At 42.2% G+C, this 19,199-nt stretch overlaps 1 protein-coding gene across 3 annotated transcripts; it reads left to right on the top strand.

Annotated features, from left to right (window-relative positions):
* Positions 1–2,419: 2,419 nt before the first annotated feature.
* On the top strand, positions 2,420–19,199 carry PPP1R26 (protein phosphatase 1 regulatory subunit 26). Of its 3 annotated transcripts, XM_044992905.1 has the most exons (6): positions 2,420–2,552; positions 3,901–4,038; positions 6,807–10,646; positions 15,254–15,371; positions 16,602–16,703; positions 17,421–19,199. In XM_044992905.1, the coding sequence occupies exons 3-5, from the start codon at positions 6,868–6,870 to the stop codon at positions 16,692–16,694; spliced, it is 3,990 nt and encodes a 1,329-aa protein (XP_044848840.1). In that variant the 5' UTR covers positions 2,420–2,552; positions 3,901–4,038; positions 6,807–6,867; the 3' UTR covers positions 16,695–16,703; positions 17,421–19,199. The 3 variants fall into 3 exon arrangements, with proteins under 3 accessions (XP_044848840.1, XP_044848841.1, XP_044848842.1); XM_044992906.1 differs by lacking the exons at positions 2,420–2,552; positions 3,901–4,038 and adding an exon at positions 13,487–13,570 and having other exon boundaries at positions 7,001–10,646; XM_044992907.1 differs by lacking the exons at positions 2,420–2,552; positions 3,901–4,038; positions 15,254–15,371 and having other exon boundaries at positions 7,001–10,646.

A 19,199-nucleotide genomic window follows, 5' to 3' on the forward strand; every position in this document is an offset into this window, starting at 1 on the left:
GTGGCACGAGTCAGAATGTCTATAACGGTATGTGCTATGCCCAGTCTCCTCCGACTCCCTGGTTCCACCCTCAACATGCCTCCTACACCAGGGTTTACTGCAGACAGGAGCAAGTATAGGGAGCAGAATCTCTTTTTGAGTTTTGTGCTTGTTTGGGGGTTGTTTGGTTTTAAGGATTTTTTTCCCCTGGACCAAGGGGTTTATATTACACTCCCAAGGATCCATTAGCGTGAATTGTTTTTTGTTATCTTTGTATGCTACATTTTTCCTGGTCTTGGTAATAACATCGGTGTATAAATGCACTGCACTGTGTGGGCCCAATCTTGCACATTTAAAACAGGTGAGTAGTCCCATTGGCCAACTCGGGTGAGTAAAGTTATATATGTGCATCAGTATTTGCAAGATTGGGACTTTAAGCCCTGATCTTGTGATGAGTTCCACACAGGTGACTCTAGGGCCCAATCTTGTAAAGACTTATGTATGTGCTTATCTTTAAACATGGCAGTAGCCTGGGACTACTCACCTGTGTAAGTATTTGCAGGTTGGAGGAGTGTCTTTTTTTTTTTGTAATTTTATTGCAAAATATCCATTATATATATTTTTTGTTCTAAAGCATATTTTCTCTATTTCATTTTCATCTGGTGTTGAGAGACATTTTAGGTTTTAACTCTTTCTAGTCTAAAAATGTTATGTACATTTACATTAGTAGAAAATGTTACCTATTTGTTCAAGGAATATTCCATTATTTCTCTCTCTCTTTCTTTATCTAATGCAGAGTGCAAACTACAGTTTAGCTTTTGTTGGTTCCTTTGTACACCTCCACCTCTTATCTTCTTCAAACTGAATGTCCCTTTGCCCTTTTCTAGGCCTGCATAACAATGCAGGACCTAAAATGAACAGAGTAAAAAGGGCTATAAATATAACCCTGAAACAGCACTGTCACTGCAACAATAGTTTTCTTTCACGGCTAAGAAAAAGGAACTGATAGTCCTCTTTATGAACTGTCTGTTACTAGAAGGAGTGGTATTTCTGTCGGGTGTTTCAGCGAGTTAAATAGGAGATGGCAGATGGTGTGGAGAAGACTCAGAGATAGCCACAGAGCTAGGTGGGAAGTACAGCTTGAACTAAAGGTCTTTGTTAAGTGCAGGGAGAGACAGACATGGCTGGGAAAATGGAAGAACTTAAAACACGCACTGTCTGGTGATTCTTTGCCTACATAAAGACACCACTGACGGAGTCACTTGCAAATTTTGAACATGGGATCTTTAGATCAAGCCTGAGCCTCTTACTGCTTGAGCTATACATATGTGTATAAAGACTGGCACTCGTGAATTCACCAAGTCCTAATCTAATACCTATTGAAGTGTCAGTAGAAAGATGCCTGCTAACTTCAATGGGCTTTGGATCAGGCCCCAAATGCATTAACCAAGTTGAGTATCAGAGGGGTAGCCGTGTTAGTCTGGTTCTGTAGAAGCAGCAAAGAATCCTGTGGCACCTTATAGACTAACAGACTTACAGACTTACTAACAGAGTCTGTTAGTCTATAAGGTGCCACAGGATTCTTTGCTGCTTTAACCAAGTTGAATTCATGTTAACTCTTAAAAAAAAAAGTTTACTTATTTGAGAGGCAATTTGTTTCTATGGACACAAGCAGCATCTAGGGGTCTGTGACTGTCCCGAGATTAGCCCCACAACTGAGGTGCTGGTGTTCATACAACCACTGCAACTTGGGGTGCTGCCCTGCTGAAGCACGCCTAGAGGGGAGACCTGCTAACATCCCCAACATGGGTCACCTGCAGCGACGGGGCCAGGTAGCCGCAACGTGCAGGGAACCTCGGGGGCCATTGCAGGGGCCAGATGCAGAGAAGCCGGTTAGCCACAGAAAAGACACATTAAGTCCTGCAGCCGGGAGACTTCACTTCAGGCTCTGGGCCTTGGAGCCGGGGTTTTTCAGAAGGGCTCACACCACCCACCGGAGCGGGGAGCCGCGGGTTTTCACGGGGACTCCCCTCCCGTTTCGGGACCCAAATATGGGGCCAGATTCTGCACCTCTCCAGGTCGCTCTTCTGAAACTCGGCTCCCCGCTGCCTGAACAAAGGATGCCGCAGCCTGTGCTGCTCTAAGGCACAGGGGGCCGGGCGGTTCCGGAACCGAGGATAGGGGGCAGAGATTAAAGAGACGGAGCCGGTTCCACACCCCCCCACCTTGGCCTCGTGTAGCACAGGGACCCCCCCCCCAGCAATTCGCCATCTGCAGCCCCGGCTCCCGAGCAGGCTCCGCGGGGGCCATGCACCCGCCTGCCGGCGCTGCCCCCCAGCCGGGGCCCGGCCCCTACCCCCGCTCCGGCCCGCGCGGGCCAGGCCGCCGCCGCCTCCCCCGGCGGAGCCCTGCGGCGCATGCCCCCCGCTCCCCGGGGGCAGGGGAGGAAGCGCCGCCCGGCGCCCGCCCCTGCACCAGCTCGGCGGGCAGCGGCCGGAGCAGGCGGGAGCCGCGCCCCGGGGCCCACCCGCGCCCCGCTCCCCCAGCGCCCCCACCCCGGGGCCCGGCGGCAGGTGAGCGGCCAGCGCGGCGGGGAGGCGCCGCGGCAGCCGCCGAGGCCCCGGCCGGGCAGCGGAACCGCCAGGCCCAAGGCGGCGGCGGGAGCCGTTGCCAGGCGGAGCCGAGGGGCCAGGCCCGGGGCAGCCTCCGCTCTGGGCGGCGGGGCGAGGCCAAGGGCGGTTGGGGGCCGGGGTCGGTTAAGGCCCGGGCTCCTGGGGGGAGGGGTGGGATCGCGGAGCGGGGTCCTTGGGGGTACGGGGGGGGTGACAGGCTGCGAGCCCGGGGTGGGGGGACTCTCTGGCGGTGACAAGGCAGGGTCCCTGGGGTGATGGGCTGAGGGGGTGGGGTCCCTGGGGTGTGCAGGGCTGGGATCCCAGGAGCGGGGTCCTTGGGGGTATGGGGCTGGGATATGGGGGGTGGGGTACTGGGGGGGCTCACTGAGGGGGTCACAGGCTGGGAACCCGAGAAGGGGGCTGAGACCCCAGGGAGTGACAATGTAGGGTCTCTGGGGGTGATGGGGTGGGGTCGAGGGCTCCCTGGGGGTCATGGGCTGGGATCCCGGGCTCCCTGGGGGTCATGGGCTGGGATCCCGGGAGCGGGGTCCTTGGGGGTACGGGGCTGGGATATGGGGGGGGGCACAGGCTGGGAACCTGGGAGTGACATGCTGAGATCCCAGGAAGTGACAAGGCAGGGTTCCTGGGGTGATGGGCTGGGGTCCTGGAGGTGGGATCCCTGGGGTGTGCAGGGCTGGGATCCCAGGAGCGGTGTCCTTGGGGGTATGGGGCTGGGATATGGGGGGTGGGGTACTGGGGGGGCTCGCTGAGGGGGTCACAGGCTGGGAACCCAGGAAGGGGGCTGAGACCCCAGGGAGTGACAAGGCAGGGTCTCTGGGGGTGATGGGGTGGGGTCGAGGGCTCCCTGGGGGTCATGGGCTGGGATCCCGGGAGCGGGGTCCTTGGGGGTACGGGGCTGGGATATGGGGGTGGTCACAGGCTGGGAACCTGGGAGTGACATGCTGAGATCCCAGGGAGTGACAAGGCAGGGTTCCTGGGGTGATGGGCTGGGGTCCTGGAGGTGGGATCCCTGGGGTGTGCAGGGCTGGGAGGTCGAGGGCTCCCTGGGGGTGACAGGCTGGGATCCCTGAGGTTGGGCTGTGGGGGGGGTCCCTAGGGATGGCAGCCTAGGGTGTGTCTGGAAGGGACTGGAGATTGTGGCCCAGGAGGATGCAGGTGGTGATGTTTGAGCAGAGAAGCCAAGGGCTGGTTGGGAGTGTTTCTGGGTTGGGGTCCCAGAGGGGTGTGAAGGCAGAGGCCAGTGTGAGGTGGAGCTGAGGAAGACCAATGCTTTGATGTCTCCTGATAGGGGAATCTCCTTCAGGAAGGCAAAACTCAGTGTGCCTGGCCATTCTTGGGCATTGAAGGTACCGTGGCACTGTTTGTGGGCCATCTACTTTGCAGTGATCAGACTCTTCGGCTGCTGTTTTCAAATCCTTTTGCCGAGGTGGGTTGCTATCACTGTGTCCATTTACAGCAAGTTACTGAAGGTTGTGTGGCAAATCAGTGGCACAGCTCTGAAGAGAACTGTGTCCTCTTCAGGTCCACACCCAACCAGCAAGAGTCAGGATACTAACTTTAATGTCCTGGCCAAACTCCACTTGGATAACTAAATTCTACCTCCTCGAATGTTTGTGCTTGTATTTGGGTGCAGTATCCCTCACTTGCTGTCTTAAATTACTGTGGTACATTACTGTCTAACATTAAATAGCTGCTACGTAACTCCTTAGAAGTGACTGCATTTCAAGACTCAGTGACGTGATAGCTGTGTATACTCTCTGTAAAGTACTTTGGGATCCTTTGTCCATAAAGATGCTGAATGTGGTTATTATAGGTAGTCTATTGCTTTAATTTAGTTGTGTGCAATTAAGTTCCAGCAGCCGCTATTAAATGATTGGCAGTGGCCCACCGACGTTATGGGTGGATAACATGACACAAAAAAATTAAACCCAATCCCCTGTGGATAGCTGTGAATTTTCAGTATGCCAACAATCCCATGTTGTTCAGATAATGAAAACATCCGCTATTCTGGAAAGAAAGAGGTTAATAGGGAAAAAATAGTGATGTGTACAGAGCCAAAAGCTTAAACGTATTGAATGCATTACCCAATGTTCTGATTCTCTCGCTCTCTTAATTCATATCTCTCATAACATGCTTATTTAACTTACCACCCGTGCTTGAAAGCTTCTGGGTTTTTTTATGAAGTATACTGTAAATTATACCACAGAAAACTTGGAAACTATTTAATCATCCACAGTCTTTACCAGTGACCCTCTCAGTACATGTTGCAAGTAAAGTCTTCTAGGCTGCTGCTAAGTAATGACCACCTAGCTAGGTCACCAGTTCACCTGTGGTTCCTAATTGTTTGACACTTGAAAGGTCAAAGATACTTGTATTTTATTAGAATGTGCATACTAGGGGTAAACCCTTAACTGTTTTTTTTTGTTTGGTTTTTTTTTTTGCTTGAGTATAGAGAGAATTTATAATCGCATGTGTCAGATTGCTCTGGGCACCAACCAAATGGAAGAACATTCTTAATCAATACCCTTAAAAATTAAATTATATAACAAGAGCAATGCTCTAAAACTAATTATCATGGGGGAGGAAATCAAGAATCGATATTTAGAGCCAAAGGCTTGAGCAAGAATGTTTTATGCCAGAACATTGTGGCAGGGAGCCAAAGGATGAAGGAGCAGCAAAAGCATTAGCTCCACCGGACTTTCCGGGATGGGAAATCATGTAAGGTAGATCAGGGGTGATTCTGCCTAGACTGATGGGATTTGAACAATGACCTAGGCTGCTTTTAAAATGGTGTTAAAGTTCACCCCTGCCTCTAGATCAAAGAACAAGTTTGACAAAAGTAACCACATATAGTACACTTGTAATGCTTTTTTCATTCTTGGTGCTCCAAGTGCCTGATAAAAGTAAGCAAGCATCATTTCCCCCCACATTTTTAATACCCACTTGTCTGTAACAAAAACATGAGAGAGGTAAGAAAAAGTTAATATGCTTTGTTTTAAAAATTCTAGAGCTATACTAATTCTTAAAGAAAATATACTGCCACAAATTAAATTGTTGCAAAAAACATCTTTCTGAATGCTCCGTCTAGAGAAAAGTTAGATTGGAAGAAATTCAAAGACAGAAGCTTGGTTTTATAGTTTCTATACAGTACAATGCCATGCAGTGATTGAGACCCAATATGTTTGTGGGGATGATTGTGTGTCAGAGTTGTAGAATGTCTCCACTGCAGCAGTGTTTTGACAGAACACGGGGGTTGATAGGAGTATGCGTTGAGCTAACAAAATTAGGTCTTGATGCTGCAAACTGGTGCCTGCAGTCAGAATCCTGTGCCTTTGTGGAGTCCCATGCAAGATTGTAAGGTCTTTGGAGATGAAGTGGGTGGCTATACAGTACTTAAGAGAGTGGGCCCCTACTGTAATATAAAGAATAATTCATAATCTTCTTACCACTTTTACTGGCTATTGAAGATTTGTATTTATAGAAGGGCCTTGATCCCGCAGTGAAGTCATATTGCTGAATGTATAACATTGCAGTCACTCAGTGGAAATATAGTCATAAATAATTTTGCTGCACAACCAAATAGACAGTGAAACCTAGTTATGGATGGAGAAAATTATTTAAACACAATAATGATAGTCAAGAAAATACAAACAGACATTAGTAGAATATTTTGCAGTTTTCTCCCCCCAGTCTGCTCCAGTTAAAAAGACCTTTTTAATTTTTTCTTTTGTCCCCAAACTCTTTATAGAATTAATAAAATGATGCACCCCCATATAAAGAGCCCTCTTTACCCATCCCTAAAATGCAGTTACAGCTCACCTTGACAACTTTTTATAGCCCGCAGCATTTTAGAATTAGAATCAAAGAATACTATGTTCAAAGTGCAGGGAGAGTTTTATGTAAGCAGGGTGTAATTACCGGATTGGACTATAGCTAGAGCCAGAGTTCCAGGGGATCTTTAATAACCGTAAATGGTCAGCACCTCAGTTTTATCTCCTCTTTAAATGGTACAAGTAATAGATTTCCCATTTAAATGATATTGAGGAGCAACTTCTGTGACTAGCTGATGTAACAAGACTACTGGACATTAGTAACATATGAGTTGTATCACAGAGTATCACGTGGAAATCTAAGTGGTGTGTTTATATATTTTATTTTATATACATTATATGAGTGTTTTTTCTTTTCCCTTAGGATGGACGAGAGACCAACCTGAAAAACAGTTCTTTTGTGGACTTCGTCATTGCCTGCTAGAATGTTTCTTATGAATGCCTCTCCTTTGATAGCTCTGCAGACAAAATGGGAATCCTTTGGACAATCAAGGAGTTGTAGATACCCTGTTTGCTTCTCTGAATCTGAAGAGGATGTTACTAGAGCATCTGTAAGTGCAAAAGTTCAGATGATCATAAACAACCTGCAAAGTCAAGAGTCTTCCCTGGGTATGAACAATGATTATGATTGTATTACACAGAAAAAACGAAAGGGAGAAAAAAGGGGTAACAGACTTACATCTAGTACCCGGGTGCTACAACAGCACACTAAATATTCCAAGCGTGGTTGCCCTGCTGATTCTGATGGCACAGAAGCGGAAGACAGTTCAGAGTTTGGGACCCTCCTGTTGGATTCCGATAGTGATGATTCTGTTGATCGAGACATAGAGGAAGCCATTCAAGAGTACTTGAAAAAGAAAAGCAAGAGTATCCAGCCATTGCCAAGCAATGCAGAGTGTTCAGATAGAACAGATGTAGACAGGAGGGTCAAAAGGGAACTCTCACAGAATAAGGTGACTAGTAATCTACTCCCTATGAAATTTAAAGCTGAAATGGTGACTGAAGGCTTCATTTCTGACCATGTGGGAATTTGTGAAAAGCTACGGTCTGCTTCACCTCTGAGCATCAGTAGTGATGACTCTTTTGAACAGAGCATACATGCTGAAATTGTACAGTTCTTGAATGAAAAGAAGCAGCAAGAAACTAATAAGTGTGTAATTGTGGAGGATAAAAACCTAGAACAGAGAGAAACTCAAGTGAAATCTATGTTTAAATATAACAAAGAATCAGATAACAAAGCAAATCGCAGTACTTTAAAGCAAGGATGCAAAGCACTCCTCTTAAGGCACCAGCCCAAACTAAGGAAGACCAGTGCACAATCTAAATGTTTGAAGTCTAAAATCAGTGAAGAGCCTAGTGACTTCAGTAAAGCAAACCAGGCAAATTTTAAAATGACTGCTACTAGCCAACCCTGGGTTGTCGAGCAAAATAGAGAAAGTGAAGGCAAGAGACATTTCTGCAAAACCGAAGGAGAACAAATAATTGAAAGCACACACTTATCTGATTCAAGTAGCGATGATGGTATCGAAGAAGCCATTCAGCTTTATCAGCTGGAGAAAATCAAGAAAGAGGTAAATCCTACAACAGACTTCCAAAAAGGTGTGGCAGACATTTCTGCAAGCCTAACAATTAGCTCAACAAAATGTGCATCGGCAGAAGACCATAAAAAAACCTTAAGCAGCAAAAGGAGGGAGATGAGTACAAAATCTACACAATTTAAAGGCACTGGCAATGAATTTAACAAACTGTTTAAGCCGTTGAAAAAAGCCAGAAGTTGTGCATCTCCAGTAAACAAAATTGCCAAATGTGAGCTCACGTTGCAGGCTTCTTGCAGAGCAGACACATCCGCAGAACTGATGTGTGCGGAAGCCATCCTTGACATTTCCAAAACAATCATGCCACCCCAAATGGGAAGTGAGGACAAATCATTTGCAGCAAACCCTTTCTTCTATCCCCAAAGCATGCCTTCCTCCCACTGTGAAAGTGACAGCAGCCCTGTAGACAGCGATGATAGCATAGAGCAAGAAATCAGGGCTTTTTTGGCTCTCAAGGCACAGTCAGAAAATCTTGTAACAAAACCTGATAATTTGTCCCACTCTGTCCAAAGGCCCTTGTCTTCTGAGCGTAACAGTGTAACTGGCGGCCTTGAACCTTCCCTCCCCAAAACACTGAATCTATCATTGAGTCGTAAGAGGAGACTTAAAGGAGAAAGCAAAGTAGCAAAACAGAGCATAGACAATAAAGCAGAAGGGATGGAGATGGGGTGTACCCATGCGGGTTATGGTAATAGCGCCAAAATGCTAGTTTTGCAAGATGGGAGTGGCCTGAGCGGTCATAGAAAAGCCTGTGAAGCTGGAAGGTCTGGTAACAAAGAAACAAGTCAGCAGCTGATCTCTACAGAATTCACTGGGCTTGTTGACAAGCACGTAGCAAACAGCTTGATGCAGGGTCAGAGTAACACAAGAGAACTGATAAAAAATACAGTCCAGGCTCAAGAGAGAGATGGTACAGATGACAAGAGCAGTTCTCTGGACAGCGATGAAGATCTTGATAGCGCTATCAAAGACCTCTTAAGGTCCAAGAGGAAACTAAAGAAAAAGTCCAAAGACCAAAAAATCCAATGCAAGAAGAAAGTCAGATTTGGTGACACAGAAACCCAGCTTTTGGATGAACTCAGTAGCCTCCAGCAAAAGGACTGGAAATGCAAAAGTCCTATTCTGCTAAAAAGCTGCCTCTCAAAATCACGTAAAGATACTAAGGAAAATGCAGTTAGAAGCCCCCAGAACAATGTCAATGGCAGGCTCTCAAAGGGAAGATCAGAAAGCATAAAGGACTTACCATTTGCTTTGCAGTTTAAAAAAGAATGTAAACCTAAACCAGTTTGCAACCAGAATAACTTGGAGGCAGCTAAAATTAAAAGATGTTCTTTGACTGCCACTTCAGCAACAGATGACAGCAGCTCTGTGGATAGCGACGACAGCATCGAACAAGAAATTAGGAAATTTTTGGCAGAAAAGGCTAAAGACTCTGCAAACAGTATGGAAATACGGAGGGATAACTTAACTGCTGACTCATTGAGAGTTACCAAACCACGTGCAAATAAAGGAAAAACAAAGCATCAGCTAATCGAAAATGAGACTAACATGTTATCGGGTCAGAGTAAAAAAACTATAAAGGTATCTCAGCAAATAGATGAATTGAAAAGTTCTCGGAGAACTGTAGGAGAAAGTGCAATAATGCATGATGGTGAGAAAAGTGCATCCTACGCAGAGAACGTGTACCTCCATACTACTCTGGAGTTGAAGGCTGAGCAAGGGACAGTATGGACTAAAGGTTTAGCTGCTGGTCCTTTGTCTGTAAAAGGAAATCCATTAAGTAAAAAGAGTACTATAGACCCTAACCCGAAAAGCCTTTCATCTACACACAGCAAAGGTGATGGGTGTAAATTGCAAAATTACTTTAATGCTAAGTCTAATTCCAAAAGAAATAGCACCTTTCAGTTAAAAATTTCAAGCAAATTTATAGCTGGTCTAAAGTATGCTCGCGATAGAAAGAAATCTGTGCTTTTAAACAAAAGGCAAAATGTAGAACTTCCACTTCCCCATAGCAGCACATTAAGGACTGAGGTAACTCTCCCGAATATTTGTGCACTTGAACAAAAAAATGGAGCACTGGTGCAAAATGGGGAGCTTGGTGGAGAGGGAAAGACAGGAATAAAAGAAGCAAATTTTACTCAGAGCCTCATAGTAGAGGAGACAAGTCTCCATATAGCAGAAACCTGTGAAAAACTGGAGGCTGCTCCTTTGCATGTTAAAACTGAAGCAGATGATTACAGAAAGGATAACACTTTGGGAGACAAACAGATGTATTGCAGCTCAGATTCAAATCCAGATCCCCAATTGCAGGAACCCAACATGGCAGCAGTAAATGATGACAGCGTTAGCGTAGGAACATTTATTTTTGAGAGCCAAAACACATACATTAAGGAAGAGGAAGGAGAGAGCCAGCAAGACAGCAGCAGGCAGGAAGAAATTAATGTACCCAACTCTAGTTTGGAAGGTAAAATGTTAGCCCAGCAAAGTAGGGAAGCTGATCGTAAAGAGGACCATGTTCAGGAAACTTTAGACAGAAGTTCGGCAGAATTTAGTGACATAGCTGTAGAGGCATGCACAAGTTCCCTGGTGAAAAGCGAGGTGTCAGATTTGTAAGTACTTTTTTTTTTATAACAACATTCAGTCTTTTTAGAAAATACCTATCATTGTAAATACCTTGATAAAAGTTGAGAGTAAAAGGAGGAAGATGGAAGATACTGATCTATATCATGTGTACACTAATGTGAAAAATCCTATTTAACAGGTGTATCATGGATAAATGTTTAATTTTTTTTTGTAGAATTTTGTAAATGATTTAAAGTGCTTTAAGGAAATATTTTTATAATGATTTTTAGGGCATGCATTACTACAGAATGCTGTATTTAACATGTCATTGTCCTAGATAAGAAGATAGCATGACTAATTATACTTTAAATTATATGGTGCATCAAAACATACATATTTTGAAAGTGAACCCATTTGTGTCCACAGTGTATTGGCCAGTTGCTAAGAGATCTTAGAAAACAGCAGCAGCTGATTAGGAATATTACAGACCTTGAAGCACATTCTCTGACATTTCATGGAATTGGAACTATTTTAGAACAGCCGCATGCAGCTATTTTCCACTTGGGTCCCCATCTTGAAATTAGAACTGCTCTGCTGGACTACTGTAACTAACACAGGCCCACTGAACTCAATGTAGCTCCATGCAGATGCAAGGGTCTGTCCCTATAGATTCAACTGCAAGTTCAGGAACATGGTGTGGAGCAGTCTTTTAAGGGCTTCCAGCTTCAACTCTGGGACTGCTGAGTCCTTTTTATCTTCCGAACATTCTGATAACCTCCTGTAAGCAGATGCTTCAAAGCACAATTGCAGTTCAGTACAGTGAAGCAGCTTTTTGCTTCTATATGTTCATTCGAACAACATTATTTCAGTGGATTGCACTAGATCTACATGCTGCTGAAGTATCCAAGGCCAAAATAATTCCATAGGCATTCTTTAATCTCATTTTGATGCCCTACAAATACATGATGAGTTTTGGCCTTCAAAATTAACTTTATGTTGCATTGGAGTGTCTTGTGTTTAGTTTTTAACAATAGTTTCTATAAGATGCATCTCTGCAAAAATTTGATCTTTCTACTGTTTTGTGCAATAGAGCAAACTTAGGCTTGCTACAGTAAACACTTCCTTAAAAGCTTTGGCTGGCAAATATTTAGTTTGAGTGAGATCCTAGGGTATTTTCAGTGTCCCTACTCCATTCACCCCTCACACCCCTATTCCATCCACTGATGTTGGAATAAGAGCATCCCCACACATAGACTTGCACTGAAATAACTAAAATATGTGAATTAAAACTGATTTCATTATTTCAGTTTCAGTTTGTGTGTAGTGAAGCCCTTCAAGTCAGTCTGTATCTTTTGTATCAGCAGTGTGATTTGGCATTTCTGTAATAATCTGGTCTTCTTAAATGGCTAACCTCTTCCAAATCTCTATCTACCACCCATCTATTTCTTATTTCAACAGCCTGCCTGAGGCTGGCCTTAATTTCCCAGAATAGAGCAAAAGCAGTCAAGAATGCATCCAGTATTGCATTTCATCCCCCTATGTGCTCTGATCTCGCAGAGAATTGACAGGCTATGGCATAGAATAGTGTAGTACTAGTAATGTTGTTATAAAAAAAGAAACAATGACCTTTATGTCTAGACATCTTTTGTGTGCTTTATACTGTTGTGCAGTTACACTTAAAAAATATTTTAATAGTGGTCGTCTGGCATCTTACTGCCTGACCACATTTGATTTTTAGGTTAAATATTACATCAGGTCACTACAAATTTTAATTTAGTAATAGTACACCTGGAAAAAAAGTTGTATTCTAAGCCCCCAAAACTGCAATCAGTCTGCACAGGCATAAGGTTCTGCCTGCTTGAATCTGATTGCAGGACTGGGGTCTTTAGTTTGAAATTGGGATGCAAGCTGGTATTTTAAAATAGCAGTTTTCCAAATATATTGCTTTAATAAGATTAAGCTATAATTATTTTTAATGATGGAAGCACTATATACCCTGTCTATATAAATTAGGCTGAGTGTTTCCTCAATTAAAATTTCAGTAAACCAACATTGAGATTTTAAAAGTGTCTCATTCCCCAACTGATGTGCATGAGGTTGAAACCTTCCTTGATGTACTAATTCACTTTCAGTTAAGATGCAGTTCATTGTAACTTGTGCTTTAAACTAATCTAATTTTTAAAGAGCACTTTTTTTAAAAATTGAGAAACTTGATTTGTATATAAGAAATGGTGTGAATTCATAAGTTTATAACATTTAATAAATTGGGTTCTGATCATGAACCATGAAACCAGCAAGATTTCAAGTGGTTTGTATCAACATCCTATGTCGAAAGACTGATTCAAAATGAAATCTTTCTTTCCCTGCCCATTGTTTTTTTAAATGCAAGGTTGTCGAGAACCACTGCCTGCAGTTTTTGTGACTCGGGTCAGCTGGATTAAAAAAAAGATTTACTCCGGCTTCCCTTGAAGACCATGGCAAAATTCCCATTGACTTAACTGGGAGCAAGAACAGGGTCCCTAAACACTCATCTGCTCCTGCTGCTTATTGTCTCCTCCCACTTCTGTACACATCTTATCTGAAATCATAATTCTGTGGCTATGACACCAGGAGTCTGGTTTCCAGTGGGAAGAAGAAGCAGGAACAAATTTTAAAAGATCTTGGTTTTATGCAGATATTCCTAGTAACAATAAAGAGAATGAGTGGAGAACCTACAAAGCTATAAGAAGTGTGACTAGAATGTAGTTCGGAGAATTTCATAAGTGATGTTAAAAAAGGGGTCTATAAATCTAGAAGTTCTAATGGCTCCCAATTGCACTGAGAGCCGGGTTGCCGGATGCTCCAGCGCTGCAAGGGAAGTAATAGTCGGCACCTTTTTTCCCCTAAGCTTGTGGACAAGGAGTGGGATCTTTCCTCAGCTTGTCGTAGCAGCTTCTGAAGACTGCTTTGCAGGAGTGGGAGGTAGGCAGAGGTAAGCAGGAGATAATGGGATTGGAGGTGGAAAGCATTTGTAGAGACTTCACTAAGGAACTTGGGCACCACCAACCCCCACCTTCCAGGATCAGCACTCACTCTTACCCAGCACCACTTCTCTAGTATCCAGGACCAGCATACACTCTTTACAGCACCCAGGACCAGTGCTGAGGATTGGAGGCAGTGAGGATGGTTGTCTGCCTGCACTGGTAGAGAAGGAGGTGAATGGTTTCCTGCTTACACTGGGGTGTGGATGGCTGGGGTTTGAGACTGTTTTGGGAGGAGGGTAGTTGGAGATTAAAGATCTGCATGTGGCAGAAGCTTGTCTATTGTGGCCTGAGGTTGCATTTTGGTATGTGACCCAACCAGTCTTCCCTGATGTTTCTGTCACAATGTGTGCCTTACGGATACCTCCCTAGTTGCTTTGATGCTTCTCCTGAATTTTTCGAACTTCATCCCCTTAGAATTGTTCACTAGTTGGAAAAGCAAACTGTCCACAGGGAACTTTTTTCTAAACACTACACATCATCTTCAGTGTTGGCACCACAGCCATACGCAAGCTGTTGTGTCAGGTGTCTTCCCATGCTGTGTTTGCAGCAGCATCATTCTGGACACAAAAAGAACAGGAGTACTTGTGGCACCTTAAAGACTAACAAATTTATTTTAGCATGAGCTTTCGTGAGCTGCAGCTCACTTCTTCGGATGCATAGAATGGAACACACAGACAGGAGATATTTATACATACAGAGAACATGAAAAGGTGGAAGTATGCATACCAACAGGAAGAGTCTAATCAATTAAGATGAGCTATCGTCAGCAGGAGGAAAAAAAAAACTTTTTGAAGTGATAATTAAGATGGCCCATAGAAGGTGTGAGGAGAACTTAACATAGGGAAATAGATTCAATTAGTGTAATGACCCAACCATTCCCAGTCTCTGGACACCGTTCTCATCAACCATTCACTTAGTCAAGAAAATAAATCCTGAGTCCTTGGAACAATAAACAATCAATATTAAACAAATAGAATAAAGGCTGCCCAGTCAAGGAATAATAGCATTACATTAACTGAGTCAGTGACCCTGTGAATTTATGTGGATTTAAGCTTCATCCAGAACCTGCTTTGGGATCACAAAAGAGATCTGCCTGACCCTTCATACAAGGCAATGTCGTCTTAGGCACAATACCAGCATGGTTTGAGCTTCTGTTTTCTTTCTACTGAGGAATGCCTTATTGGTACTCATCAAAGAAGCCAATGATTGAAAAGGTATGGAGCTAAACTAGCCCTCTCGACCCAACTGTGACACCTCCAGGTGATGGTTGAAGGTGCACTGGCATGCCCCTGCAGTGCCTGTCCTGTAGTTACAGTGACTCCAAACTTCCTTTAGAGGTTGGTGTTATTCTTTTACTGTTCCATATTTCCTCAGCGGTAGACAAACTCAGATCTTAGCAGGTAAGTACAAAAGAAAATGACTTACTTTAAAATCATCCACTGTCTTATTTTAAAATGTAATTATTTGTGATTTTTAACTCTGTGCATAAATTCTGCTCATGTAGGTTTTAAGCAATTTAAAATATATATATTTTTGATGCCTAAAGCAGAAGTGATTATAATGCAGATCTGTTCCACTTTGCCTACTGATGCATATATATATATATATTTTTTGTTTTTGTTATTTTCCAGTTCTTTAAGAACCTCTATTGATCCTGGATTGACAATACAACCTTATATAACTTTATCTCCAACACAGATATGTAAAAATCTTACTTTAAAAATCCAGAATGGAAGGAGAGAATTCCAGGTAGATTCTTTTTTTTGAGTGCCTCATTTTTTAACCCTTGATGTCCCAAAGTTTAAAATATTTAAACACATTGAGGGCCTATTTGTTGCCATGGATCTTCTCTGGAGCTTATTAGATATACTTTATCTTATACTTAATGCTCCATATAAATTGATCCTAGCAGGAATCATCAGTAGGGGCCTTTTTCTGGTTAGAATGGACCAGGCCATCGTTGTAGAAAAGTCTCCTCTTTACCTTACTTAATGCACAATTTTAAGAGCAGACTACACTGAAGCATTTATGCAGCGTGCAGACGCAAGGAGAGAGAACCATTGTTCATACACATATCCTAAATGCACAAGTCCTGTGTTGACCATGATATACATTGTATGTGGACTGGATAATCTGGAGGATTTGTAATAAGATAATGGAGGCTTTCACCTCTAGGTCAGCTGTGATTTTAAGTTGCTTGTATCTAACGATGGCCTAGTGACCTATGTGCAATGAATTTGACAAGTCTCAGTCCCATTCCCAGTGTACAGATGCCCCCATTAATAAAGCCACCACTTCAAATGGCATTAATTAGTGCCTTTCTTGGCAGTCTCAGTAGAGAGGTCAAGAATTAGATGGGACCATAGAGGTTCCTCCAGGTCAGGAAGAAAGTACATGTGTATGCCTGCACTGTCTGTTCTTTACCTGCTCTGCTACTAAACAGGATTACAGTCCCCAAAGCTGTCAATACAGCACTTTTCACCAGTACTCCATTCATCTACAACTGGTAAAGGTTAGGTGCTAGCTGTATTTCAGACTCTGATACAACACTGATGGGCTCATTAAAAATAACTAGGCAAAGAGATTTGTAATATTTGTCTGCTGGGGGTGGAGAGGGAATGAAGGGTTGACTTAAAATGTTTGGAACAAGTGTTTCCAGAGGCTGAAAAAATGTTATACTAGTAAATTCTGGATTAGTCACACTTAGAGAAAATGTAAATTTACATCTGACATCAACATCTTAGCTTAGTACTAAGCATATCAACAGCATCCCTGTGATACTCAAATATATTGTAAATTTTTTAGACTAAAACCTGTATAAATACCTAGAAAAAAAATCAAATGTCCTAACACACTCCTTTAGCATGGGCAATTTTCTTCATAACCCTATGGAAAGACTTCCCCCCCTAAATCATGTTGGTATGTTTAATCTAGGAATGGTGGGGTTATTTGTTTTGCTTTGTGTTTTGGTGCTTTCAGAAAGTGTGCTGCATGTTTGAAGGCAAAAAGAAAGAAAAAAGAAAAGAAAAGAAGCCTGATTTGTTTCTCAGGGTCGAAAAGCAATGGAAATAACAAAACAATGTATGTACTGCACTTCACTATGACACCACCCGTACTTTTAAAACTGTCTAATAGGCTTTCTGCAGGCAATTTTGTAGCTCATCTGCAGTTTAAAACAGCTCTTCAAGGCTTTTCCCACGACAGTTAGAAGTTTTACTAGTTAGCATGAATATTATCCAAATACCCTGGTCATGGTGATGTTTGATTCTAAAAATGATGGAATAATCACTTTGTTTCCTAAAAGGAGGGATAAGTTTAGTTGTGCATCTTGTATTATTTCATCTAAAAGGGGTGTGTGGGTGTGTTCCAGCTCTTTATAATGATACACAAATACAATTCAGTACAATATGACTTTATTTTGCATAGCATCTTTAATACAAACTGTATCCCCAAACGTGCTACAAAGTTAAATTATGCAAGGCAGCCTGTTGTGGAAGATTGTGAGATAAGCCATATGCAACAAAGTGAAGCATTCCGCTCAAATACCAAAACCAGGGAATTGGTTTAGGCATAACAGAAAAGATTTTTTATTTTTTTTAGGTGAGATTTTAAAAATTGTGGAGAAAGTATGTGGTAGAGAGATATGGGCAGGGTAAATGTGAGTAGTTTTTTAAAAAGAGGCAGTCCTCCCTGTAAACTAATCTCATCGGTAGAAAAAGTGGATGGAATAGTAAAATTGTGTAAAATTGCCTGATCTGTTTCTTATTTATTCTGCACTGTGTTGATTTTGTATTTCAGGCAAAGAATTGGAAACAATGGAGGAAATGAAGACATGCCCTGAAGTCCTAGAAGAGAAGTGGTAAATGAGAAAGCAGAAGGCTGATTTTTTTTCTAAATTACTTCGGTTTTTCTTTGGAAGCCATATGATAGATATTGGAAATATAAAGCCTTTGGGTGAATTTCAGCCCTTGCTTTATTATACTTGTTCAACCCCGTTGACAGGTTATAAATGAAGGCAGAATTCTGCCAGGTATTTCTGTATTTGAGATCACCAATATTGTGTGGTGTAATAGTGGAACTACACCATCGACCTTCTCCAAAAGTCTTTGGGAACTACAATAGGTTTTAGATCAGGCACCATATATTTGTATTTGTTTATTCTATTTTCATGCCTTTATTAGACTTACTATTCAGTTTCATATTTCAGGTGTTTCATTATTGATCTTGTTAACTAGTAACAAAGTAACCTTGCCTTGCTTGTATTTTTGAAAACTTTGCCCTGTCATGCTTGATCAATTCAGTTTTATAATACAGTATAAAAATGATCCATGTCAGAGTGAAGTTTTCTTACGAAAATGTTATGAAAAATATAGGTTGCGGTATTACCTGGACACATCTCATCTAATATACCAAATATTATCTTCAGCCAGCTGCTGGCAATTTTTCATAGCTTTTATTTATATATTGCCAGTGTGTTGCACTGTTAAACTAGGATAGTGTCTCCTCCACAAACAAAGTTCTTGAGAACTATAAGTGGAAATACATTGCACAGTTAGAACTGCAATGGAGTGTGATTTATATAAAATGATGCCATTTCATTGGTTGTATAACTGCATTTGTTGCAATAAAACTTTAGAAAATATTTATCTAGGATTCATTGCCCTTGTCTGAATAATTCATTAAGAAATTATAGTCTTGAGACAGGAAGTAATAACAAATGTTCTACAACAAATCAGTTAACGATACCATTTAAAGGGTTAATATCTTTGGGAAAACATGGATCTTGAGATATCCTGGTCAGATTCTAAACAACATAGAAACAAAAATTCAAAAATTCATTCATCCTTTAGTACCATGCAGTACATGAGTCAAGAGTTGAAAGGATCACTTGTGATTGAAGAAAAGCCTATTAAATATATGTATATCTTTGTTGTAAGCTATGTTAACTGAACTATCACTTAATTATAAGTAACTATATGTTGACTGGAAGGGGTTCAGCAAGGATTTCTACCTGAACACCTGAATATCATTTAACCATATTAAATGTGTGTTAATGGATGTCTTTTTTTCTAATAAAAGTTTATTGTTGAAATTCTATAGCGATTTTTTCCAGTTCCATGGTGAAACATGTTTGTGTTTCCTAGACAGAAGCTTTTGAAACTGTTGACAATGAAATTTCTTTAAAAATTTTGTATCTCCAAACCTAAATTTGAGGGTTTAGCTACTTGACAATCTCTCTCAAACAAATTTCCCTGATGACACCTTTTCTCAGCTTTATGAACACAATTCCACCTTAAAACTCTTAATTTTGTAATTGCTTTGTCAGATCCTCATAGGAAATGTCCTGTTATCAAGCAAGGTAATTTTTTTTTCTTGCAGTGGGAAAGACATACTTTAACAGGACAAGATTTGACTTTTAATGTGTTGGAGCATTTTTGTTAATCTGCTACCGCTTACTGTACTGTAGGAATTATTTTACGGACAGTTTATGTACTTCTGTTCTTCTACACAGTATCAGCTCAAGTTATTGGTACCATTTAAACTACTGTTCCTTGTAGTAGACAAGAGTCCATGTCT

The sequence above is a fragment of the Mauremys mutica genome, chromosome 18, assembly GCF_020497125.1.
Source record: "Mauremys mutica isolate MM-2020 ecotype Southern chromosome 18, ASM2049712v1, whole genome shotgun sequence".
Classification (NCBI taxonomy): domain Eukaryota; kingdom Metazoa; phylum Chordata; order Testudines; family Geoemydidae; genus Mauremys; species Mauremys mutica.